The sequence below is a fragment of the Lytechinus variegatus genome, chromosome 16, assembly GCF_018143015.1.
Source record: "Lytechinus variegatus isolate NC3 chromosome 16, Lvar_3.0, whole genome shotgun sequence".
Classification (NCBI taxonomy): domain Eukaryota; kingdom Metazoa; phylum Echinodermata; class Echinoidea; order Temnopleuroida; family Toxopneustidae; genus Lytechinus; species Lytechinus variegatus.
The window spans coordinates 19,693,415-19,721,331 of NC_054755.1; the positions used below are offsets into that span (position 1 = coordinate 19,693,415).

Consider the following 27,917-nt stretch of genomic DNA (forward strand, 5'->3'; position numbering starts at 1 on the left):
AGGAAAGAAATAATAATTACCGAAAATGAAATAATTTATGTGTCAGGTATATTCCAAGCTTTTTTAGATATCGGTAAACTATTAATTTCACAGATTGAGTATCAAAATTAAACACTAAAACTGTACAGTGGTCATCGCAAGGGGAAAAGGTACGTGGAATATAACCCGACGCGGTATCGGACTGGATAATCCGAACGGACAGTCAGGGCGATCAGCCCTGTCTGCACACGCTAAAATTTATTATTCTGCGGCTAGCATGCTAAGAATGAACCTAATTTTTCTCTTCATTACGAAACTCATACTGAAAAATGTTATCCAACATGGATTGCTACACTCGTAAGTTGTATTGTTATGTATCATTTACACAACATTATGAGATGATAACCCTTCTTCGGGAGAACAACGGTATAGTAGCTCGAATCTAACGATTTTCTTTTAGAAATATAACAAAAATTAACCTGATTTCGAAAGCCCGACATTTCCTTTTAAGCGATGGAGAAAATAGCCTACCAACGTTATCAGTTCGGGAAAATTATAATTAAAGTAATAAGATGTTTTTTAAAACAATGAAAAATTGTGAAGATATTGAAAATAACGATTTTGAAATGCTATATGAAATTTACGCTATATTTTCATAAATTTTGGCATATTGGATCACTCATCAAAATTACTGGTAATTCGAAATCTTATCCACACTTGCTTGTAAATCTGATATAGGTTGATACACTGATAGTCAATGTAAATGATAAGTATTCATAGCCTTACTAAATTTTTATGATTCCATTAGTTTTTGTCTCACCTGCGAAGCAAAGTGAGACTATAGGCGCCGCTTTTCCGACGGCGGCGGCGGCGGCGTCAACATCAAATCTTAACCTGAGGTTAAGTTTTTGAAATGACATCATAACTTAGAAAGTATATGGACCTAGTTCATGAAACTTGGCCATAAGGTTAATCAAGTATTACTGAACATCCTATTAGAGTTTCATGTCACATGACCAAGGTCAAAGGTCATTTAGGGTCAATGAACTTAGACCATGTTGTAGGAATCAACATCGAAATCTTAACCTGTGGTTAAGTTTTTGAAATGTCATCATAACTTAGAAAATATATGGACCTAGTTCATGAAACTTGGACATAAGGTTAATCAAGTATCACTGAACATCCTGCATGAGTTTCACGTCACATGACCAAGGTCAAAGGTCATTTAGGGTCAATGAACTTTGGCCGAATTGGGGATATCTGTTGAATTCCCATCATAACTTTGAAAGTTTATGGATCTGATTCATGAAACTTGGACATAATAGTAATCAAGCATCACTGAAAATTTTGTGCAAGTTTCAGGTCTCATGATTAAGGTCAAAGGTCATTAGGGTCAATGAACTTTGGCTGAATCGGGGGTATCTGTTGAATTACCATCATAACTTTGGAAGTTTATTGGGCTAGTTCATTAAACTTGGACATTAGAGTAATCAAGTATCACTGAACATCCTGTGCACGTTTCAGGTCACATGACCAAGGTCAAAGGTCAATGAACTTTGGCCGAATTGGGTGTATCTGTTGAATTACCATCATAACTTTGAAAGTTTATGGATCTGATTCATGAAACTTGTACATAAGAGTAATCAAGTATCACTGAATATCCTGTTTGAGTTTCAGGTCACATGATCAAGGTCAAAGGTCATGTAAGGTCAATGAACTTTGGCCATGTTGGGGTTTTTTGGTGAATAACCATCATATCTCTGTAAGTTTATTGGTCTAGTTCATAAAAAGTGGACATAAGAGTAACCATGTATCACTGAACATCTTGTGCGAGTTAGAGTAGTATTCAAAGTCAGCACTGCTGCTATATTGAACCGCGTGATGCAGGTGAGACGGCCAGAGGCATTCCACTTGTTAGGATTTTAATATCGCATACATTTTGGAGAGTGAGCAAGACGGTGCTCACATGCGTCGCTAACAAGATTGCTAGGCGACCTACCGCGAGAGGGCTTTTATAATGGCGGGCTCCGCTGAGTTGATACATAGCCTATAGGTGGTTCACGTACGTGACGTGCATGCAGAGCAAAATAATGAACAATGTGTGAGAAGGATATACGGCACCGAGGTCCGCAGGACCGAGAGCGGTATATCCATTTGGCGGGTCGAGTACAGAGTTCATTATTTAGGTCCTCTAAGCACAAGAATGCGTGTCTCGTTTGGTTTATACACCCCCGTCACCCATGTTACTGAGTTGCCTTGAATGCTATATTTGATCTAAATTCTAGATAATTCCAGAACTCGCACTATCCTGCACTCTGACGTCAGAGTGCAAGATGGTGCATTTGGTATGACGTCAGAGTGCTGGATAGTGCATTTTGGATGCAATAGTGCAATTCGCTAAATATCATGTGATCCGATTTAGACAAATCAGATTACAGAACATTCTTTGGAGTTGTGTAAGAGAGACTATTGTTGATCAATATCACCATTTTGTAATATAATTTCTATAATGTGGAGCGTTGTGGCCCAGTGGATTTGTCTCCGGACTTTGAAACAGAGGGTCCTGGGTTCAAATCCCAGCCATGGCGTGTAATTTCCTTCAGCAAGAAATTCATCCAATGTGTGCTGCACTCGACCCAGGTGATGTAAATGGGTACCGGCAGGAAGTAATTCCTAAAGAAGCTGTGTGCGCCGTAATCGGTTGCCTAGCTTAGCCGGGTAATAATAATAGCAGTGCCTTTTTAAAGTGCCATGAGCACCGAAAGGTGGACCTGTGCGCTATATAAGTAGCCACCATTATTATTATTATTATTATTATTATACTTGCCGTTCCAGCTGACTCAACAAGTTCCCGTCTGATCAAACACCTACTACCATCGGATAGCATCCCTGAGGATGCAGCCATACAGAGCATATCATGGATGTGCACCAATAAACCATCTCATGAAATTCAGGTAGGAACAATTAGAGTCCACACTCACTGTCCCATAGTCACAGAGATGTATAGACCAGTTCGTCAGTACTTCATGGGCAATTTTGGTCACATGACCTTTCATTTCTTTCATCATGATAGGCAGATTTCAAAGCAAGATATTACGTAAGCTTGCCTTACATAGCAGGATGAAGAAATTGAATAGACCAGGTGACTAGAATAGCACACCAATGAACACTTGATGAAGGTATTTGTTGCATTCCTACCTTGAATGCATATCTTAGCATGTTGCACAATGTACTTGACAAACTGTGAAATACCAGTCTTTCATGGAAGCATTGTTGTTTTTGTGGATGTAAATGAAAACGACAATTCAAAAGAATATATGAATAATCAAGACATCAAAATTGGTGCTTATCTCATTAGATTTAAAAGCACCATGTCACTTTAGTACATATGACCTTCTTCTGATCATGCGTGGAATCTTTTGATCATGCGCAGAAAGGAACTACGAACTGGCTTATTAAGTTCAGCTATGTTTTACTGTAATATCTCTGTTTATAATAATAATAATAATGGTAATGATGATGATGATAATAATTGTGATGTTTATGATGGTAGTGGCAGTGTTGGCGATGATTATAAATGATGATGATGACATTGATTTTGATAATAATATTGATTATAACATTGTAATCATAATTGTCATCCTTGTAATCTTCTTCATCATCATCATCACAGTCATCATCATCATCAACATCATCGGCCATTATCATTATCACCATCATCATCGTTACCATCGTCATCATCACCACCACCACCATCACTATCATCATCATCATCATCACCCTCCTCATCATCGCCATCATCATCGTTATCGCCATCATAATTATCATCATCATCAGTTCTGGAATTGTGCAAATCACATTTTATCTTGAAATGTCTCTATGCTCTTTGAAAGAATCTTTGGATATTATCATTTACTACTTCCAAATCTGAACTCCTCTCATAAAAATAAAAAATATATTTTCCATTCCTAAATTAACGTATGAAATTGTATACCATGCGATGAAGTAAAGTTGTTTGCAATTTCATTATTATTTTCTACAGGCATTGCTCCTGAAGTGGATTATATTGACCTTTGACCTTTTAGATGGAACAGAGAAGCTACATGCCTTATATGGCATGATCTTTTACTTTATTGAGAATGATACATTGGTAAGTTTCTTTTATTTCTTTGTACATTTCATTAGACATCTACTGCCAACAATCATTACCAGGAGAAGCCTTGTGTTGCGACTTACCTTTCCCTATACCTGGGGCCCTTAACACAAAACTTAGCAATGATCGTAGAACATTTTTCTACAAATGATTCCATTGACTACAATGTAAAATCAATCGTGAAAATCAAGCGTACGATCAATCGCTAACCTTTGTGTTAACGGACCCTGGTATGAATTTATTCCTTGAAATGCAGCGCGCGTAACAGCTACTCTGCTCAAGCCAGGGTAATAATGCTGCATTACTGTAGAGCGCTTTGAGACTTCTGGTAAAGAAAGTGTTAAAGTAGAAATACATTGAAAATCATAAAAATGGAGAATCATATATCAAATTAAATAAAGGAGAAAATAAGAACACGATGGTGTACATCATTTATCATGGAGACCGATGAAACTCAGTTAATTGATAGTTTAAAGTTCTCTCTCTGAATGCTTCAAACATGCAGAATTACGTGTCTGTGAAAACCAAATGATGTACACACTTTCCAACTCAGAAAATAGATACATTTTCCACTTTTAAAGCTTAAAGTGATATAATTCTTTTTTTTTTTTTGTGATCTGCATTAAGCTATTTTTCTACTTGTTTTTCTGTTTAATAGACTATACTAATACTAATATCTAAATGTTTTGGAAACGCATAGGATGGGGTATTGATCACCTTCGGTGATATTTTCTAGTTTCTTTCTTTTATCAGTAATAATGATAATGATAAAAATAATAACGGTATGTTTACCCAGGGGAGCCACTTCGGTTCCGAAAACTGTTCTCCCAGCAGGCCCTGCTATTATTATTACCTGGCTAAGCTAGGCTACCTATTAAGGTGCACACAGCTTTTTGAAGGAATTACTTCCTGCCGGTACCCATTTACCTCACCTGGGTCGAGTGCAGCACACTGTGGATGGATTCCTTGCTGAAGGAAATTACACCATGGCTGGGATTTGAATCCACGACCCACTGTTTCAAAGTCTGGAGACTAATCCACTGGGCCATGATGCTCTGTTGTTTGATTTACTATGTAGCAATTGTAATATTTGATGTATTATGCAATTTATGTATTTTGATATATTTTTTAATGGATGTGAATAGAGTGAATTTGATTCTGCAAATTGGATCCTGAAAAACTCATTTTGGTTTGTCTTCATTTCCAGTGTCCGCATGCCTGCCATCTGTTGTATCTATTGACAAGAAAAGAGGATGTGATTGATCATCGAGTAAGGAAACTCCTTAGTGTACAAAGGAGAGTGGTAAGTTGTTATCACGAGGGGCACATTGGGTGATTTCAAGTTCAGTGTTGACCTTTTGATGTTGGTGTTAGGTAAAGTTTTACATGAGTATAACACCAAACATAGAATGAAGATGGTCCCAAAAATATGAGTTGGATATGAGTGGTGGTGATTTTTTACCTGACTGCTAAGAAAGCATGAATGCTTGTAAGCAAGCAACCAGAGGACCGACGGCTTAAGGTCCTCTCCGAAGGACCTGGTACTGAGGATTAATGCCTTACCAAAGGGCACTAGCGCACCAAGTGAGAATCGAACCCGGGTCACCGGAATACGAATCCCCCGCTCTACCGACTGAGCTATCCACTAGTTGTTGAGATGTCAGTAATGTGATCTGGATCAGTTTTACAAACTCTGAATAAGTTTTGGAGCTAGGGAAAGCACTCCAACTTTCAACACCAAGGCCAACACCGGACTTGAAATCACCCATTCCTGGAAGAGACACAGAACTCAAGAAATCAAATGCCAAGTCCCCAATACTCATGTTTCACTGCTTGACATTGAAGTTTTTTTTTTTTTTTTTTTAATTTAAGTTTTTATTGAAATAAATCATAACAATCACAATATATACAAATGATTAGCAAGATAAATAAGCATAAAATCATGAAACATTACAATAAGAAAAAGGCAGATATAAGATTATAATTATCTAAAAGTTTTCAAGAGGGAAGCGCCGAGATAGAAAACAAGTGGAATGCCTCTGGCCGTCTCACCTGCATCACGCGGTTCAATATAGCAGCAGTGCTGACTTTGAATACTACTCTAACTCGCACAAGATGTTCAGTGATACATGGTTACTCTTATGTCCACTTTTTATGAACTAGACCAATAAACTTACAGAGATATGATGGTTATTCAACAAAAAAAACCCAACATGGCCAAAGTTCATTGACCTTACATGACCTTTGACCTTGATCATGTGACATGAACTTGACATTGAAGTTTGATTTTTTGAGTTGGGTTTGATCACAAATATTTCTGCAAGGGTCCTTGGTCCCATTACACAAAGGTTAGTGATCAATCACATGTTTGATTTTCATGATCGATTGTACATTGTAGTCAATGCATTCAATTATAAATATATTCTTCTATGATCATTGCTATGCTTTGTGTTATGGGGCCCAGATTGGTGTTTCATAAAGGTTTTCATTAAGTAACTCACTTTGGTTATCGTTGCAAGTAATATAGTTGCAAGGTCTATTTGGGGGTCCCCAATCAATCATGACCGGTGTGTTGGCTCAGTTGGCAGAGCGTCCGTCTCACAACCGGGAGGTCGGGGGTTCAAACCCCGGCCGCGTCAGACCAAAAGACGTTAAAAGATGGGAGTTGCTGCTACCCTGTTTGGCGTTCAATGATTAAAGGGATAGAGCCTCGTCGATACGGCGCTGCACAGTGGCTGCCGGGCCCACGATCAATTGGGCAAAGCAAATTTTCGGAGTATTTCATTTCATGTGTATTTCGAACAATAAATTATGGATTTATCATGATTTATCAATCATATGTTGTAAAATTAATTGAAAATTTGTGATTGATTGCGAGTATGCTGCTTGTAACAAGGAGTGTAAACTGATTTACTACAGTTGAAATCCATCTATCAATTGTAAACTCCCAACAGAAATTTGCATTTGATTGGAAATATTTCTACAATTACAAACATAACATTTGATTTGATTTCATTTCACACTAGCCTAGTTTATCAGTAGATCCCACCACTAATTGTATTTTTCACTATTCCAACTATTGTTCTTGTATCTGCCTTGTATATATCTGCAAATTGTTATTATGTCTTTGTGAATATGGAATTTGAATAAATGCACCAAATGAATGTAACTGTTTTAGGTTTTCCTCTGCTTATTTTGCTAGTTTCACAGCAATTTCGAAATTTCTTTCCAAATCCTTTGGCACATAATTTTTCATGTATACATACCAACACTTGGGTGGGCATTTTATTTGAGATCATTTGACATAAAAAACTCATTTTGAGATAGATATCGAAGCTAGCTTTATATTTTCCTATGCTCCTTTCAATTTCAGGGTACACAACCTCATATTACAGGTCTTCTATCAATCTACAAGGTTTTCGCTCCTCATCAGGTTTCACTGTCCCTGCCATCAACCCAGAGGGCGTACTCCTTTTGAGGTCGAAAACACAGCTAGCTTTTATCTTTTACTATTTTCCATTCAATTTCAGGGTACCCAACCTCACATAACAGGTCTTCTATCAATCTACAAGGTTTTCGCTCCTCATCTGGTTTCACTGTCCCTGCCGTCAACCCAGAGGGTGTACTTCAGGTTGACGGATCGCAACTGGACGTCGGAGGTTCGCAAGGCGAGAGAGAGGATCCAAGAGAGGAGACCTGCCAATACGAGCATGCACAGGAATACAGCACACAGAACTATTACAGATACAACAATGGTATGGTTTAAAGGGGAAGTTCACCCTGAAGAAAACTTTGTTGTAAAAATAGCAGAAAAAATAGTAAGAAATATTGGTGAAGGTTGGAGGAAAATCCGTTAAAGAGTACGAAAGTTATTAGAGTTCAAAGTTTTGGATTTGTGATGTCATAAACGAGCAGCTGCCCCATGTGTTATGTAATATAAAATGCTTGAAATTCAATTTTTTTATGGTTCCTGATGCCTTAATTTTGATTTCTATTCATGATCTGGTGTGAAATGATTTGCCTATTGATATACAAAAGGTAGAGTGAAAATCATTTTTAATTTTCTGGGAAAAAAAACATTTCATTGATTTTTTACCATTCGCTATGTAGGAATGCTGCTCGCATATGACGTCACAAATCAAATTATTGAAATTCTAATAACTTTTTAATCACTTGATGAATTTTTCTCAAACCTTCGGCAATATTTTTTATTATTTTTCCTGCTGTTTTTACAATAAACTTTTTGTCCGGGTGAACTTCCCCTTTAATAAGCCTGTTCCTAGTTGCACTCTACACATGGTCAGAAGATTCTGCGCATGATCAGAGGAAAGTGACTGGTACTAGAGTGATTCGGTGGTTTAAAATTCAATGAGATAAGCACCAACTTTGGTGTGTTGATTATTCATATGTTCTTTACAATAGTGTTTTTCATTTACATCCACAAAGATAAAAAAAGTGTTCACGAACGACTGGTGTTTCGCAGTATGCCAAGTACATTGCACAGCATGCAATAATATGCGTTCAAAGTAGAAATGCAACAAATACCTTCATGGAGTCTTCGTTGATGTGTTATTCTAGTCACCCTGCTATGTAAGGCATGCATATGTTTTATCTTGCTTTGAAATCTGCCTATCATAATGAAAGAAATGAAAGGTCATTTGACCAGTATTGTCCATGATGTAACTACGAAGTGGTCTGTATACAAAACATGTAAAGCATGTGACCCAGAGGGGGGGGGGCACTACAGTTTGAGTGTTGCTGTAAGATTCTGAAAAAAACACACTGGTTGTGTGTATGTTTGGAACTTTTCTCACAACTATATGGTATTAAAAGCTATGTTCTTGTAGTGCAGGTGCGTTTAAGTAGACGTTCTTGTTTGTGGTGTTTTACTTCCGCATCCCACTCAAGAAGGCATTGAAGACATCAACAGAGGGGTAATGGACTGGATCCTGCTAGAGGTTATTCCAGTCCTAGCAGGTTCTTGGGACGAAGAAAGAAACGTAGGGCCGACTGATGCTGTAGGGTGTCCTAGATCCACGTCCCCTAGTTATTGATAGTCAACTCAGTAAAGGCTGCCAGGGGGCTATTTCATAAAGCTGTTCGTAAGTTAAGAGTGACTTTAAGAACGACTGGTGATCCTTTCTTACGCGCTAAACCATCGCCAATGAATACACCATTTTCCACAAGAAATGATCACCAGTCGTTCTTAAAGTCGCTCTTGACTTACGAACAGCTTTATGAAACACCCACCAGGTATTATGTTCAAGTGGATATGGTACAGTACAATTATCATATCTGTATTGTTTTCTGAAATAAGATTTTTAAAATTTAATTCATTATGCTAACTTATCTATGAGTGATCATCATACTTACTCGCAGGTGCGGAAGAGAAGGAAGCTGAACCCTGTACCCGACCTGCGCTCTGCTTACACGACCCTTGACCCCAGGGCAGAGGTCATGACCAAAGTACCCCTGGAGCAGGTCAAGTCTTTTGAAGAATTTCTAGACAACTTTGATCATCTTGAGGTGAGGGACACATGCTTATCTCTTTTGTCGTTATGTATTCAGGGGAGTGTTTCACAAAGATTTAAGTACGATTTAAGTCACACTTAAATGTTGCCGCATGCATGATATGCATCGCGCAATCTTGTTGATAGATAAGCATTAGTGCGTGTCCTTGTGACACGATCTTACTGATGCGGTCAAGCCTTTCATACCGTACGCAACTTGTTGTGCGACTCTACGTCAAACTTAAATCTTTGTGAAACACCCATCTATCTATCCATCCATCATTCCATCCATCCACCACCCACCCATCCATCCATCTTTCTTTCTTTGATTAATCTACTGTAAAAGTAATGCAATTTAGTGGATCTCTAATCTTTGACCTTTGACCCAGCTCCCAAGCCAGGCTGCAGCTGTGTTAAGGTCGCCAGTCTTGCAATATCTTCTTACTTGTCGAAGAGATCAAGCCACTACCCAAAGACTCAATTTCTGGCTCTCTCAGAAGTTACAAACAGGTACATTTAATAACTCTTGAAATATTTGCTTTGTATTGAATGTTGGATAATTGTTACAAGGAACACAGACAATATATGTTGGAAGCATATAATCATGCTTTTCGAATATATTATCCAGCATAATTTATATTTTTATTGAAGAAGGACTTTTTTTTAAACCCTAAATAGACTGGGCTATTTCGACGCCTAAGAAGACTGGGGGGGGGCTGATTCAGCCCCCCCCCCATGATCTCGGCCGTTGATCGCGCGATCGCGACGAAAATTGGCACACGCGTTACCCATGGCATTATCTACAAAACTATAACATCAAATTCTGCAAAAAAATCTCAGTCTCATTAATTATGCTAATTTATGCGTAAAATCATAAGTTTGCTCTAATTAAATAAATAATGCCCCTGAAATGCTAATTTTTGTTTCATATACTCTAGATAGGCATCTGATCAAATTGATTAAAAAAAAATTTCAAAATCACATTTATTTTCTTATGTATTCTATTGTTTTCTAAATTTCTTATGTATTTCTTTGTTTTTCGACTTTTTGTTTTTTATTGTTTTTTCGATGGAAATTGTCGGGGACTTTATTTTGACCATAAACAAGATAAAATTAATTGATTTTAAGCAGTAAAAGGAAAAATAATGATACATTTATGAATTTTGGCTAAGAACACTATTTGCATTGGATTTGTACACAAATTCACGTTTTTGAGTAATTTTTGGTCTGCATGCACTTACGAAATGTTGCGTAATTTTGGAACCGCGTACCCCGGGGTCACAATTTTGGTCTCAAAAGTTGCGCGAGACTTGAAATTAAAAAGTCAGCGAGCGACGCGGTCAAAAAATTTCGCGCGGCAGATTTATCGCGAAAAATGTCGAGGGGGGGGCTGAATCAGCCCCCCCCCCAGTCTTTTTAGGGTTAAGTCACCATATTGACTAAATTGCCTTACAATGTGTATAAGAAGAATTCTCAAAGGCATCAATAATTATGTGGGATTATACTCGAAGATTGAAACTGTTTTTATGGAGAGTATTTTAATCCTGATTAATACCATATTGATTTGTACTACACTGAAGTTTACTGCTTAATGAAATTTTCAGATGCGAATATCTTTGCTTTGATTTATACTAGACTTAACCCTATCTAGGCCGGGGGCCTCGGAGGCCCCCCTCAACAAATCGCGCGATATTTTCGCAGCGCGAAAGTTTTTGACTGCGCTGCTGGCTGACTTTTTACTTTCAAGTCTTGCGCAACTTTTGAGACCAATTTTGCGTCACCCGGGTACGTGGTTCCGAAATTACGCAACATTATGTAAGTGCATGTCAGACCAAAAATTGCTCAAAAACGTGATTTTGTGTACAAAGTCAATGCAAAATGTGTTTTCAACCAAAATTCATAAATGCATGATTATTTTTAGTTTTGGTGGTCTAAATGTATTTATTTTATGCTTTTTATGATCACAGAAGAGTCCCCAACAAATTTTATTGAAGAAACAATGAAAAACAAAAGATAAAAAACAAAGAAATACATAAGAAATTGCAAAAAACAATATAATACATAAGAAAATGATATGATATCGCAATTTTTTCATGTACACTTGCTAAGAACACCACAAAGAGTTTCTATACCAAGAATTAGTATATTTGGAGCTTTATTTAGGGAGTTATAGGAAAAAGTATGATTTCGCATACTAATTGCGCATAAATTAGCATATTCACTTAATAGCAATTCGCATGAAATAAATAACTATACAATCTTGTACATTATGTCCCAGGCAACCCGCGTGCCAATTTTCGGCGCGATCGCGCGGTCGACGGCCGAGATCTTAGGGGGGGACCTGGGAGGCCCCCCCGACCATATGAACTCCCAAAATACCCCGGCCTAGATAGACTTAAGTTTACTACAGTAACTCAGGGTAATTTTCAGATCTTTTTGCCTTTTATCCTAATGTTCCTCTCTTGCAATCAATTATTCAAAAATTATATAAGCTATGGAAGACAGAATCTGGACTTTTAGGTAGCATGATGTACATGTATGTCAAGTGCAATTTCAATTTATTCAAACCAATCAATTAGGTGATATATTACAATTTTTACATAAAGAAATATAATATGACAAGTTTGAGCTGAGAATAGCTTGTAGAATATATTTAATTTGGCAAAGAATAACATGTTTTTTGTGTTTTTTTTTAAATTGTTTTCCCGTAGAACTAATGGACTCTGGAGGTTGCAATGAGAGAACAGAGCAGCTCCTCCAGCTCCTTATCAATTTCATGGATTTTATTCAGGTATCATAATTCATTTACAATCCCCCTCTCCACCCTCCCCCCAAAAAACTGTTACTGTATTCCTTGACTGTGTCATTGCTTAAAGGGGAATCCAACCCAAATAAAAACTTGCTTTTATAAGGAAAAGAAAAATCAGACAAGTTTATAGCTGAAAATTTGAACAATATTGGACAAACAACAAGAAAGTTAAGAATTTTTAAAAGTTGTAAATATTGGTAATCACTATACCCATGGAGACTTCAAATTGGCCACATATGGGATGTCATAGTGATGTAAGGCAAGGACTACTCTTCCATGTACTCCAATACATATTATGGCTAAATTGTCATTTTTCCAAAAAGTTTTATTCAAAATTATATTTTTCTTTCATGAGGACATAAAACAATATACTATCTGGGTTATATTTAGATTACTGCCCCAGGGGAATGGGTACTTAGGAGAAAACCACAAATCCCTGATAATAAAGTACATGGCCTATGGGAAAGTTGTCCTTGCCCCTTGTCATAATTTACTTACCCAGTTGCCAATTTGAAATCTACATAGTATTAGTGATCTCAATTTTAAAACAGCAATAACTTTCTTATTGCTTGACCGATTTCTTTCAAACTTTCACCATTCTGTTTAATTTATTTTTCTCCTTCCCAACACACCATTTTATGGCCAAGGCTGGATTCCCCTTTAAAGGGGAAGTTCACCCTGAAGAAAACTTTGTAGCAAAAATAGCAGAAAAAATATTGGTGAAGGTTTGAGGAAAATCCGTTAAAGGGTAAGAAAGTTATTAGAGTTCAAAATTTTGGATTTGTGACGTCATAAACGAGCAGCTACCCCATGTGTTATGTAATATAAAATGTATGAATTTCAAATTTTGTATGGTTCCTGATGACTTAATTTTGTTTTCTTTTCATGATCGGGTGTGAAATGATTTGTCTATTGATATACAAAAGTTACAGTGAAAACCATTTTCAATTTTCTGAGAAAATGACATTTCATTGATTTTTTCCCATTCGCTATGTAGGAATGCTGCTCGCATATGACGTCACAAATCAAATAATTGAATTTCTAATAACTTTTTAATTATTTGATGAATTTTTCTCAAACATTCGGCAATATTTTTTATTATTTTTTCTGCTATTTTTACAATAAACTTTTTGTCTGGGTGAACTTCCCCTTTAAATCAGTAAGCATACTCCAAGCTGAAAATGCAACGTGATGTGATGTAAACAGACAAAAGAAAATCAGACTAAAAAAAACCCCAAACAAACATAATTTTTTTTCATAATCGCACAAGGAATAACATAGTAAGGGCATTTTAAAATTTGCCTTATTTTGGTGAAACAGATGAATGTCTTTATGAATACAATGCTCTGTTGTAAATTAGCTTCTCATGAGTTAGGTGCTGAATACGTTACTGAATAGTTCTGTTTGATCACAGTCATAGAATATGTAATTTTAAGTTTTAGGCTGAATCTGACACAGTACATCGAAGTTAATTTCGAGAAGGGGCTGATAACTGGAGCAGCCTTTATTGACCTCTCTGTAGCTTATGACACAATAAATCATTGGTTACTTAAAGTGATTGATTAACATTGGTTTGACTTTTAAAAAATCTGAGCTAGAAGGTCACACTTGTCACCTGTGTCTGTGATATGTTTAAAAAATGAAGCCCTGAAAAAATTGCGTTCGAAAATCATTATTTAGTGCTTCAAAAATTGAATTATAAAGTGACCGGAAACACCATCTTAATTTCATCCCATACAGTTATGTGTACTCTTTTGGCGTCTATAAGATGCCTATTTACAAAATCGGGGTTTGCCTTGTAGTTTTAGCTTTTCATTCTCAATAATGGTTGTTTTCAGGGTTTATTAGTTCTAATACATGCACTTGTACACATGTTTCATCTTGGTTTGAGAATTTTTTTAATCGGCTGCTCACAAAGTTAAACAATACCTTTAAGACAAAAGTCTTTGAGATACAAGGAAGTTTCAGGTGCAAAGCATACACCTATTCACAAATGATTATTATTGACCTTGACTTTTCATAGCATGGCATCGAGTTGGAGATATTATGCTTTGATGCAATAGGCCCCTGATTGTCTTACTTGCCTGTTGTTCCTCTAGGAGAGTGTCCCGGTTTGTGAACAGTTCTTGACAAGGTATCTACTGACTTGGAATGGTCAAGATTACAGGCCTTACATACTCAAGATGATCAGCAGATTTAGGATATACCCTTTCCATGGTAAGCTGTTTATCAGGATATGAACATGAGAATTTGTTAGTGTGGGTGAGTCACAGACCCCTTTCTGAAGTCTGGGGAGCGTTTCATGAAAGGACTTGTCGGACGTTTTATCCGACAAGTCCCATTTTATCCGACAGTTACTATAGTAACAGTGCCTCTCAGCCAATCAGAATCAAGGAAAGATGTCAGATCTGACAACTTGTCAGACAAAAATGTTCATGAAACGCCCCCCAGGTCTAATAATATTAATAGACCATTGTCTAACTCTGTGTTAAAATTATGGAAAGCCAAAGATGTTTAAATATTATTGCAACAGGTGTCTTTAGCAGCTGGGGCCAAAGCCATTGTAATACATAGTGCGCCATTGAATAGGCAACTTGATAGTTGGCACCTCATAAATGCTATATATTATTATTATTATGATATTCTTATTATCTTTCATTCCAGTTATCAACGACCTGGTCCTGGAACCTCCAAAGCCAGGGTAATATATAGTGCGCCATTGAATAGGCAACTAGATAGTCGGCACCTCATAAATGCTATATATTATTATTATTATGATATTATTATTATCTTTCATTCCAGTTATCAATGACCTGGTCCTTGAACCTCTCAGGACTCTATTCTTCAGTTCTTCCGTCTACTTCAAATGCCAGATCCTTCACACCTTGACAGAACTGCTAAGGAATTATGTAACCCATGAGATAAGTCGCTACCAGGACACGGCACAGAGACAGAAGGTCCAAGAGACGGAGAAGGTCTTGTTGGACGATGAAGTAGATGCAACCTCTCTTCATTCAAGGTACGTATTTGGACTTGGCACAACAATAAAATAATGATAAGTGGTCTCTGCTTTAAAAAATGTGAATTCCTTGTCATTCGATGATGTTCAAAATAAATGTAGATTGCGTAAAATATAAGAATACAAGAACTTCAAACAGTGGACTCATGAATAAAATAGCGTACTTAACGATGGCAACAGGCATCAATTTGGCGCACTGACAAAAGCGCGTATCAGCATTGGACATTTTTTTTAAAAATACGCGGGAAATAAGTGTAATCTATTCTAAAAATCTGCAGAAACCATGGGTTCAACCGATATTTAAAAAAAAACACTTTGTGAAATCGGGCCATTATGTTATCGCTATAACACATTATTTCGATAAACACCAGCCCGCATAAATAAAGGTTCAGTCTCCATTGGATTACATAAAACAAGACTAATAATGGCTATGTAACCTTTTAATCCATGCAGTTCTTCTGTGTTCTCTGTTCGAGTGGCGTATTTTGACCCAGTTATCACAGTGAAGAAGCTGGTAGAGTTTGTTGATGGACTCTGTTCGGTAGCTCTTCAGATCCATCATCATCATTCTCTTCTATTACATCATACACTAACCTTCTTTGAACTAGTGAGTATTAAACAGAAATGCCAGCTGTGGTAGTAATCTTAGATGAGTGAAAAAAAATTATATTTATTTTCTCTGTTTTTTTGTGTGTCTCGCCTGCATTGCAGAGCAAGACTAAAGGCGCCACTTTTCAAAAGTCGGTGGCGGCGTCGTCAACATTGCAATCTTGACCAAGGTTAAGTTTTTGAAATGTCATCATTACTTAGAAAGTATATGGACCCAGTTCATAATACTTGGAATTAAGGGTAATAGTGTATCACTAAAGATCTTGACTGAGTTTCAGGTCACATGTTCCAGGTCAAAGGTCATTTAGGGTCAATGAACTTTGACCATGTTGGGGGAATCAATATCGAAATTTTAACCAAGGTTAACTTTTTGAAATGTCATAACTTAGAAAGTTTATGGATCTAGTTCATGAAACTTAGATATAAGGGTAATAGTGTATCACTGAAGATCCTGCCTGAGTTTCAGGTCACATGACCAATGTCAAAGGTACCTTAGGGTAAACAATCTTTGGCCATGTTGGGGGTATTTGTGGAATTGTCATAACTTTGAACTTTTATGGATCTGGTTCATGACACTTGCACATAAGAGCAATCAAGTATTCCTGAACATCCTGTGCATATTTCAGGTCACATGACCAAGTCAAAGGTCATATTAGGTCAATAACTTTGATAATGTTGGGGGTATCTGTGGAATTGTCAATTTATGGATATCGTTCTTGAAACCTGGAAATAAGAGTAAGCACGTATCCCTGGACATCCTCTGCGTGTTTCAGGTCACATGACCAAGATCAAAGGTCATTTAAAGCAATTGTTTACTTTTTTTTGGGGGGGGGCAATGATTATTTTCATTAATATGGTGAGATTGTTTTATACACACAGTCTCGTTTTGAAGCATTTTGCAGTGGGTCTGAAGTGCAGGTACAAAATGTTGCAGGTTTTAAGATTAAAATATAAATCAACATACCTTCTCTAAGATTAAGACAATATGAGTAAGGAAGCTGTCTGTTAATCTGAAGACTTTGTCAAATTCTGAATGTCTCATTGTTTTAGTATCAATGTGACCCCTGTGCCACAGAAATACAAACGTTACCTCAAATCAAAGTCTTGATGCCTTTGCCATTGACACTATACTCGGGAGCATTTCATGAACAGGATTATTGGTGATTTTCACTAACTCATTCACTCTGGACCAATGAGATGCAAGGATTTCAGTAGCTTATAACAGTTACTAGTGGAAATTACACTCTGTTTCATGAAATGCTCCCTCATACTGTCATTGATTGTAATTCAGTCTTCTTTTTCATTTCGTAGGTGTCATCTGTGTACACAAAGCACGGTGTCGTCTTTTCCCAGATTCCATCCAAGATAATCTTCTATTGGGCCATGTTTGGTATTGACCCAACAGCATGCTCCAGAATATGCCAAATAATCTGCGAGTAAGTTTCATTTCTGCATTTTCTATTTGAGGTTCAGTGTATTCAATATATGTATACGAGGCGGCCATCTAGTATTGATTTTCAGTATTAAGTACTGAAAAATGAGAAGAAAACTGAAAGTTTCATACAAAATATTGATTTCGTCGCACGCACCACGAACCGTCCTCTCTGCGCACTTCGATGGGAAAGAAAAGTTTTTAAACCAGCAATAAGTGCACCTACAAGGAGAGCAAATTATTTACCTGTGTCTTCGTTAAAAGTTCACGTTCCAAAGATTCATCCCGTATCTTTATATTTTCTTGAAGTTAATTATTTACGCCACAGTGGGCAACATAACAGAGTGGACGGCTCGTGGAATAGATACAGTGCGCTTAACTTTCGCATCGAAGTGCGCAGAGAGGACAGTTCATGGTGCTAGCGACGATTTATATATATATATATATATTATGTGCTGTCATATAATATTTCTTTGATAATACTGATTTCCTCACAAAAATACTGATTTTCAGCTTTAAAAATATCAAAATGTTTTTTTTCAGGTTGGCTTAATGAGAAAGTAAATGTTGCATAGAAAACAAAGCTCCATGTTTCCAAAGTACTGGCAATTCAAAGATTTTTATAGATTTGGATGTTGTTTGAAGGTTTGCATGGTGGCATGTACAATTGCTGATGTGGTTTACGGTACACCATGTGGAGTGTTATAGAAGCAGTGGATAGAAGAAGAGAGGAAGTGGATAGGCGAGAAAGTGGAGATTTTGAGAATAGAGTATTCTTTCTTGAGAATAGTCCTGAAAAGGACTGTAAACCAGAAGGAATGTTGAGTGAGAACAGCTTGAGTAGTAGAGCTGATGAGGAGATGCTGGCTTGCGTCGGCGAGTAGAGATGATGAGTAGTAGAGAGACTCGACGGACAAACCTGCGGACAAACCTCCTTCACTCTGGCTCCGCTACGTCGACGACACCTTTGTCATCTGGCCGCACAGCACACCCGACCTTCACCAGTTTCTCAACCACCTCAACAACCAGCACCCCAGCATCAAGTTCACCATGGAGACCCAACGCGACAACTCAATTCCATTTCTAGACGTTCTCATCACTAAGACACCGTCTGGATTCCCATCTCACCAGGTGTACCGGAAACCTACCCACACAGACCGCTACCTCAACTTCCGCTCACACCACCACCCGTCCATCCACCAATCAGTCGCCAACACACTCATCAGACGAGCCCACCAACTCAGCGACAAGGCACACTTACATCAAGAACTCAAGCACGTGACCAATGCACTCACCACCATCAACCACTACCCCAGAAGAAGGATCAAGACTCAACCACCCAACCATCAACCCAGCACCGACAACACCGAAAACCCATCCGAAACCAAGCCCGTCGCCACCATAGTACTACCCTACATCGGCAAGACTTCACACCGACTACAACGCATCCTTCACTCTGCCAACATCCTCGTCAGACACCAATCCTCTCGAAAACTACACTCCATCCTTCACTCTCATAAGGACAAGCACCCATCCAACAAACAACCAGGCGTCTACAAGATCCCCTGCGACTGCGGTAAAGTCTACATTGGGGAAACCGGCCGAGACTTCGACACCAGACTCAAGGAACACAAGACCCACCACCGACGCAGCGACTGGGACCGATCCGCCATCGTCAAGCACGCACAACAAGAGAATCACCGCATAGAATGGGAAAGGAGCCACCTAATCACCAACATCCGGCACTGGAATACCAGAAGGGTCAGGGAAGCCATTGAGATACATCAACACAACACTGTGCCTCAAGACCCTGGCCTCCACATCAACAGCATCTGGCACCCAATCCTACGTCACCATCAAACTTCTAACCAATCCACAAACAACCAGCCGTCCACCGTCACTCCACCGAGCCCTCCCACCCAACACAGCAGTCTGATTGCATCACCAACTCAACCAGGGACTCCGCCGACACACACACCACCGCCACCGACACCTCGCTACAACCTCCGCCGACGACCCAACACCTCATCCGTACACCAGGCCACCCACTCACTCCCGCCGAAGCTCACCCGACGAGTCCGCCGACCAACACGCACAGAACGCCACCATTGATGTACACACCGCCGACACACACACACGCCGCCGTAACTCACGCCGCCGTCTACTCACCACGTCCGCATACGACGCCCACTCGTTTCCCGCCAAAACCGCCGACCCACACACAGAGCGCCACCTACGACGTCAACCCGCCGTGACCGCCGGCCTAGAGCTTTCCCCACGTCCGCACGCACGCCATAAGTACCGCCGCACGCCGAGCGAACACTCACTCCTGAAGACGGACAGTCAACCTGTCCGAAACGTCGAGTCTCTCTACTACTCATCATCTCTACTCGCCGACGCAAGCCAGCATCTCCTCATCAGCTCTACTACTCAAGCTGTTCTCACTCAACATTCCTTCTGGTTTACAGTCCTTTTCAGGACTATTCTCAAGAAAGAATACTCTATTCTCAAAATCTCCACTTTCTCGCCTATCCACTTCCTCTCTTCTTCTATCCACTGCTTCTATAACACTCCACATGGTGTACCGTAAACCACATCAGCAAGTTTATAGATTTGTTTATTTGTTTTATCTTATATTTTGATATTTCTTTATCTAGTTACAAGACAGTATATACTGCATTGCATGCAGATGATGATGTCCACCAGCAGTGGGTAAGCATATGAAGGCTTCTTTGAAATTCTCTGTGAAATTTCCTAAATTGTGTTCTTCTTTCAAAAGCTTTGATGTCATGACATTGTCAAGTTAAAAACCTTTTTAAGCTACTGAAATGGTGCTATCTGACTGCTCGAATAAAGTCTTATGCAACTTAAGCTTGCCTCACTCTATGTAATTTGCTATGATCCGATTTTTGAAATTAAGTGCAAAAGTCTGCAATAAATGTAGCATTACTGCATATATACACATAGACCTCGAACAGAAGATTGCTCGAGTTCATGCACAGATATTAAAATTCTAGCATTTAAGTATTCATGTTTGATAAAAGGCCTTATTGGCTTTGAATAGTGAAGTCAGATCAGTCATATGATTTGATGCTCATTTGGCTCTTATTATTATTGTTTTTGGGTATAAGGTAAAGTCTCCAGGTGGGTGTTTCACAAAGATTTAAGTATGACTTAGAGTCGCACTTAAATGCCGAGTTGCATACGGTATGAAAGGCTTGACCACATTGGTCAGATCGTGTCATGAGGACACACACTACTGCGTATCTATCAATAAGATCGCGCGTTGCATATCATGTACGCGTCGGCATTTAAGTGCAACTTAAGTCATACTTAAATCTTTGTGAAACACCCCCCAGTTGTCTATTTTCTAATTTCATAAGCTAACTTTATGTATAATGCACCTGAAATTGCACTGTTTAACGCTTCAAACTTCCTTAATCACATTTCCTCATAGGGCGAGATTAAGAAGGGCATCAACGAACTGAACAGCATCATCCTAACGCTCTGTAACTGTTTATGGAGGACCAAGGCCTTTGAAACCAACATGGATCATGGCGTTACCATGGAGACCATAGAAGCCACTGGGTTACCCTACCCCAATAAGATATTCTCCATGCAAGGCAGCCTGGCCCTGGTTTGCTTCTGTAAGAAGTTCTTTGAGGAGGTGAGTCAGCTGACCTGGAAAGTGATTCGCAATGAATAGTTTCATGAAACAAAAAGTGATTTTCACCGACGGATTTGTTGAGAGCCAATCAGGAGCAAGGGATTTGGTAGATTATAACAGTCGGTGAAAGTCACTGACCGTTTAATTTATAAAATATTCCCTTGGTTATGGTAGTGATTGTAATGGTAGTGGTAATGGTTATTAGTTTTACATTATTATTTTGATACTGACAATGCATGTTATTCACTGCAACAACTGGGAATGGGTTTGAATAATTATCAGGGAATTTTCAAATTTCATCAGGGAAAAATCAGGGAATTTTGTTTTCTTGAAAAGCTGGGAACCCTAATTTGAGGGGATGATGTGCAAAAAGTTTTGTGTAACAAGTGTAATTCTTAATAGGTATTTTGATATATTTTTTTTTATAGATGTATGGATTTCCATGTTCTATTTCCCTTCTCTTGCAGACTCAACCAGAAGGTAAGAAAGTAGACCCGAAGATGATCAAGAGTGCTCACAAATCAGTCTACATGGAATTCTTACAAAGGGAGAGGATGGATGGGATTGTCAACTTCATCCAGACGTTCATCCGACGGACAGGAGGAAGTCAGACCACAATCAGTAATATTGATCAATCCAGCATGCAAGGTTAATAAGAACTTAAGAAGAGTGGACAGTATTGAGACGTTCATCCGATGGACGCGATCAATCTAGCATGTAAAGTTTACAAAAACTTAAGAAGAAATGACAGTATCGAGACATTCTTCCGACGGACTAGAGGAAGTCAGACCACATTCGGTAAACTTGATCAATCTAGCATGCAAGGTTGACAAAAACTTAAGAAGAGTGGACAGTATCGAGACGTTCATCCGATGGACGCGATCAATCTAGCATGTAAAGTTTACAAAAACTTAAGAAGAAATGACAGTATCGAGACATTCTTCCGACGGACTAGAGGAAGTCAGACTATGTTCAGTAAACTTGATCAGTCTAGCATGCAAGGTTAACAAGAACTTAAGAAGAGTGGACAGTATTGAGACGTTCATCCGATGGACGCGATCAATCTAGCATGTAAGGTTTACAAAAACTTAAGAAGGAATGACAGTATCGAGACATTCTTCCGACGGACTAGAGGAAGTCAGACCACAATCAGTAATATTGATCAATCTAGCATGCAAGGTTAACAAGAACTTAAGAAGAGTGGACAGTATCGAGACGTTCAGCCGATGGACAGGAGAAAGTCAGACCACATTCAGTAAACTTGATCAGTCTAGCATGCAAGGTTAAAAGAACTTAAGAAGAGTGGACGGTATCGAGACATTCATCCGACGGACTAGAGGAAGTCAGACTATGTTTAGTAAACTTGATCAGTCTTGCATGCAAGGTTAACAAGAACTTAAGAAGAGTGGACAGTATCAAGACGTTCATCCAACGTACAGGAGAAAGTCAGACCACATTCAGTAAACTTGATCAGTCTAGCATGCAAGGTTAAAAGAACTTAAGAAGAGTGGACGGTATCGAGACATTCATCCGACGGACTAGAGGAAGTTAGACCACATTCAGTAAACTTGATCAATCTAGCATGTAAGGTTAACAAGAACTAAGGGACAATAGTCAAGATCAATGACTCCCTCCCAAGGATTAGAGCTTTATAGGATTGATTGAAATGTTTGGTAATCTTGATCAATCTTAGGTACAAGGTTAACACGAACTAAGGAAGAGCGGACTGAATCAACTTTATCCAGACGTTTACATGACAAATTGGAGGGACTCTGACCCTATTATAAGTTCTTGCAATGCTCAGCTGAATGGTTCACTTGTTAAGAACTATACTACTTTATATCTGTTCTTGTCATTCAACCTTTATAATTTGAGTCTTCTATATGATTGTATACCAAATTATGCTGGCCGGTGTAGTGAATGACTTACATGTATTTGATAACTGTACAGGAATTGTACAGTAAATCTAGGGATGCGCTCTGATAATGCACGGGCAGTTGATGCAGACCAAAATACGCGTTTTTAATGTATTGCTAAAACACTATCTATTATAAATTGTAGGTGATGTTAATGCTGATTTAGAGAAAAAGGGATATTGTATTATAGTTAGAAAGTTTATTTCCTCAATTCTGTAATTAGTTGAACATACCATTTATGTGAAAAACATTCAGAGCACCTAAAAGTTTGCGATGAGGTGTCTGTTTTCAGAACTTGATTTCTTGTTGGGTTTTTGTGAGTGATCCATCTTGCCTTTTTATATCTGGGGGGTGTTTCACAAAGATTTAAGTCTTAGAGTTGCGCGCAGTATGAAAGGCATGACAGCATTGGTCAGATCATGCCAAGAGGACGCGCACTACTGCGTATTGATCAATAAGATTGCGCGTTGCATATCATGTACGCGTCGACATTTAAGTGCGACTTAAGTCATACTTAAATCTTTGTGAAACACCCCCAGGTGTTTCATAAAACTTTTTGGAAGCTACTCTCTATTACTAATGACTGGTCACTATTTCTTGTGCAAAAGAAGATTCTCAATAATTTTGTCCCTATCAGTCGAAGTTTAAATCTTAATTTTTTAATTACAAGTTTTTATCAAGAAGCATTTTGAAAAATGTATGTTGATAATAATCGTTTGAGGGCAAAATGTGTTCTTTGTCAAGATTTACCGGTAATGAGAGTTTTGAAAAGGTCACTTTTGGTAGTATAAAGCTGAAAATTTGTATAATCTCAGATTGTACAGAAAAGAGCCATCTGTCATGCCCTACATAATTTTTACATTCTTATGAAAAGCTTTCTTATATGGCCCCCATGGGTTATAGTATTTTATGTACTAACACCAAAAGGTTCATATGTATCACTTTATCGTTTCATCACTTTTATTTTTATTTTCACTTTCATTCTCTTTTCATTTCATTTGCACTTTCATTTTCTTTTCCATTTTCATTTTCACTTTTATTTTCATTTTTGCTTTCTTTTTCATTTAAGTTCATTTTCATTTTCACTCTCAATTTCATTTTCATTTAATTTCATTATCATTTTCATTTAAGCTAATTTTCATTTCCATTTTTATTTAATTTCATCTTCATTTCCATTTCCATTTTCATATTCAACAAACCAATATTGACAAGTACTATTCAAGTGTCATTGAATATCTTATGAAAATATTTTGGGTGAATACTGCAGGTCATAGTATATTCATAATTGTTGATTTTAGTTAAAAAGTTATAACACTTAAAGGTCTTTTTTTTAATTAGTGTTTTGCTTAGGATATATATATGTATGGGAATTCATGGGATAATTATCTTCCATATAGTACATGAGACCTATATGATGTGATGTCAAGATGGTTTATTTAAGTTTTTTCTTTTTTTTGTATATTCAATGTAAGTATTGTGAATATGTATATGCAACAATAAAATTAATATCTTTATTATGCTTTTTAACAGACATACATTTTACCTTTTAGTGTTTCCTTTTGAGGTAAATTGCCCCCTTATACATGTTTGGCCTAATTGTCATTTAACCCATTTACTACTTTGTCTGATTTCCATTAAGGCTTTAAAAAAGGGTATTGCGAGCGAGTTAAGGAAGCGAACAAAATTTTATACATTTTTATACAAAAAAAATAAATTTTGTGATAGATTTTAACAAAATATTCAGAAAAATCAATCATACTTTTTTCCTTCTGTCTTTTTTTCGTGCTCGTGATTTTTTTTTTTTGGGGGGGGCTCCCCCATCCATACACCACTGTAAAGTAGGCCTTTAACTGCTTTATTGATCTGTTTTCTCTCTATACTTGGAAAAATTCAATTTATGAATATTTCAAAATAAATTTGGCCAAGTGAAGAAAATGAGACCTCGGCAACATCTCTAGCTCTAACAACTCATAACTGTCTTCAGTTGAGGTGACGTCATAGACCTTGATCCGTACCAGAGAAAGGATGCAAGGGAGAGAGAGATAAAGCCAGAAGATATTGAGGTATAATTCGACCTGTTGTATGAAAGGGTATTTGGTAGAACCTCATTGCATTATTTTACCCTTTTCCTCATCATTACCTGCCTTTTACACACTTTTTCACAGCAACCACCCTGCCTGTTGGGAATCTACATTTAAAAAATTCATTAAAATACCACTTTTGTAACCCAAAATACTCATTTCCGTAAAGTTGCAATTTATTTTTCAATATTAACTTGGGGATCATTTTTGTAGTCATTAGAGCGCTCAAAAACTTGAATTTTGTGCATATTTTTGGGTAGGCTCTTTATTGGTGGGAAAGAAAATTGCAAGAAAATTGTCATTCCACAATCTCTATTTTTAAAGGGGAAGCCAGCCTTGGTCATAAAATGTTGTGTTGCAGAGGAGAACAATTAATAAATCAGAATTGTGAAAGTTTGAAGGAAATTTGACAAGCAATAAGAAAGTTATGGCTGCTTTAAAATTGAGATCCCTAGGACTGTGAGATTTCAAATTGGCAACTGGGTTTTACTATGACAAGGAGAAAGCACAACTTTCCCATAGGCCATGCAGGGTTTGTGGTTTTCTCTGAAGTACCCATTCCCCTGGGGCAGTAATCATATTGTTTTATGTCCTCATGAAAGAAGAAATATAATTTAAAGTAAAACTTTTGAAAAATGACATTTTAGCCATTTTATGTAATGGAGTACTTGGAAGAGTAGTCCTTGCCTTACATCACTATGACATCACATATGCGGCCAATCTGAATTTTCCATGGGTATATTAATTTGATATTGATATTGATATGGTAGGTGTTGAACCACAAGGTCTGGGGTTCAAATCCCACCGCAGCACTAACGTCTTTTGGCAAGGCGTTTATCTATATTTGCCACTCTCAACCCAGGTGTAGTAAATGGGTATCCTGTAGGAAGGAATTCCTTAAATGTTTGTTGCGCCCGATCAGGGTAGCCGTGCTAAAGCCGGGGTAATAGTATGCAGCACTTAGAAACATTTGTATTAAGTGCTATATAAATGTTGCATACTATTATTATTTCCAATATTTACAACTTATAAAAAATTCATAACTTTCTCATTGTTTGTCTGATATTGTTCAAATTTCACTTATCAACTCCATCTGATTTTTCCCTTTCCTTTAAAATCAAGTTTTGATTTGGGTTGAGTGGATTCCCCCTCTAATTTAGAAAAATTAATTAAAGGAATTCAATTTACTTAAAGGACAAGTCTACCCCAACAAAAACTTGATTTGAATAAAAGAAAAATTCAACAAGCATAACACTGAAAATTTCATCAAAATCAGATGTAAAATAAGAAAGTTATGGCATCTTAAGGTTTTGTTTCATTTCACAAACATTTATATGCACATCTCCGTCGGTGTGCAAATGAGGAACTGATGACATCACTCGCTCACTATTTATTTTGCATTTTATTATATGAAATATGAAATATTTCTATTTTCTCGTTATTATCATGTGAAATGAAGTTTCATTCCTCCTTAACACCTGGAATTCCATTATTTTAACATTTTATGCTTCAGGCTAGGAGGTCCTAATCGTCAAATTCGTAAAAATTGAAATATTGTATAATTCATACAATAAAAAAAGAAATAGTGAAAATCGACTCTCTCATTTGGATGTAACTGGCTTGTTCATATAACTATTTTGTTAAAAGTAAGCGAAACTTTGAAATATCATAACTTTCTTATTTAACATCCGATTTTGATGAAATTTTCAGCATTGTGCTTGTCTGATTTTTCTCTTTTGATTCAAATCAACATTTTTCTGAGGTGGACTTGACCTTTAAGAGCCAAATTATAATATGAATAGTTGTAATGGAAACAGTTTTAAAAAAATCAAGCATTTGTCGCCAAGAACAAAAGAGAATGAGCCAGACATTGCCAACCTTATTTCCCCCACACAGGGAGTCACGGAGAACAATGTTTGTAACCTTGTACATTAAATGAGTGTTTTTACCCTCAGCTTCTTTTCTTAAAGGTCAAGTCCCCTCAGAAAAATGTTGATTCGAATAAAATATAGAGGAAAATTAGAAAAGCATCATGGTGAAAATTTCATCAAAATCGGATGAAAAGAAATTTATGACATTTTTAAATTTCGCTTATATTTCAAAAAATACATGCACTTTTTAGTCACATGCAAATGAGAGAATCGATGATGTCCCTCATTCACTTTCTTTTGTTTTTTTTATTGTTTTAAATTTCATACAATATTTCAATTTTTACAGATTTGACAATAAGGACCAACTTAATAAGGACCAACTGAACCATAAAATGTTGAATAATGGTAATTCCACAATGTTCGGGGCAAATTAAAACTTTGTTTCACAGGAAAATGAGGAGAAAATTAGAATATTTCATATTTCATATATACAAAAGAAATAGTGAGTGATGTCATCACTTCCCTCATTTGCATACCGACCGGGATGTCATAATTTTCTTATTTTACATCTAATTTTAATAAAATTTTTAGTGTTGTGCTTGTTGGATTTTTCTCTTAGCTATTTGTTGATGGACTTGTCCTTTATGTTGCTTTCTTTCTTCAAAAATTGTGACAGTGGCTACTTGGAAAAGCTGATTTGACACAAATTTCAAATATGAAAATGCAAGGCCTCATCAACCAATGGAAAATAAGCACAATAGGTTCGTGGAAAGAATTTTGAAAGAAGGTTATATTCCCAACAAAATATTACTATTTAGTAATGTCTGAGGTTTTCCCTTTTTTTATTTGTCTTGTGAACGCAACTGTTTGT

General features: G+C 37.4%; 1 protein-coding gene across 4 annotated transcripts in view; it reads left to right on the plus strand.

The window, feature by feature from the left end:
* Positions 1-23,329, plus strand: part of LOC121429450 (centromere protein I-like) — a 41,969-nt gene extending 18,640 nt beyond the window's left edge. The window contains exons 4-18 of one of the 4 annotated variants that reach the window (XR_005971935.1): positions 2,815-2,933; positions 4,022-4,129; positions 5,340-5,435; positions 7,663-7,887; positions 9,512-9,658; positions 10,032-10,152; positions 12,354-12,433; positions 14,551-14,668; positions 15,254-15,470; positions 15,924-16,077; positions 17,391-17,515; positions 20,169-20,223; positions 20,969-21,178; positions 21,646-22,003; positions 22,181-23,329. Coding sequence is in view for 1 of the 4 variants with exons in the window: in XM_041626458.1 (XP_041482392.1) it covers positions 2,815-2,933; positions 4,022-4,129; positions 5,340-5,435; positions 7,663-7,887; positions 9,512-9,658; positions 10,032-10,152; positions 12,354-12,433; positions 14,551-14,668; positions 15,254-15,470; positions 15,924-16,077; positions 17,391-17,515; positions 20,169-20,223; positions 20,969-21,178; positions 21,646-21,831 (1,961 nt within the window). In the remaining 3 variants the exon portion in view is untranslated. Of the gene's footprint in view, positions 1-2,814; positions 2,934-4,021; positions 4,130-5,339; positions 5,436-7,662; positions 7,888-9,511; positions 9,659-10,031; positions 10,153-12,353; positions 12,434-14,550; positions 14,669-15,253; positions 15,471-15,923; positions 16,078-17,390; positions 17,516-20,168; positions 20,224-20,968; positions 21,179-21,645 lie in introns of all 4 variants that reach the window. The other 3 variants (XR_005971936.1, XR_005971937.1, XM_041626458.1) reach the window with 3 other exon arrangements.
* Positions 23,330-27,917: the final 4,588 nt, after the last annotated feature.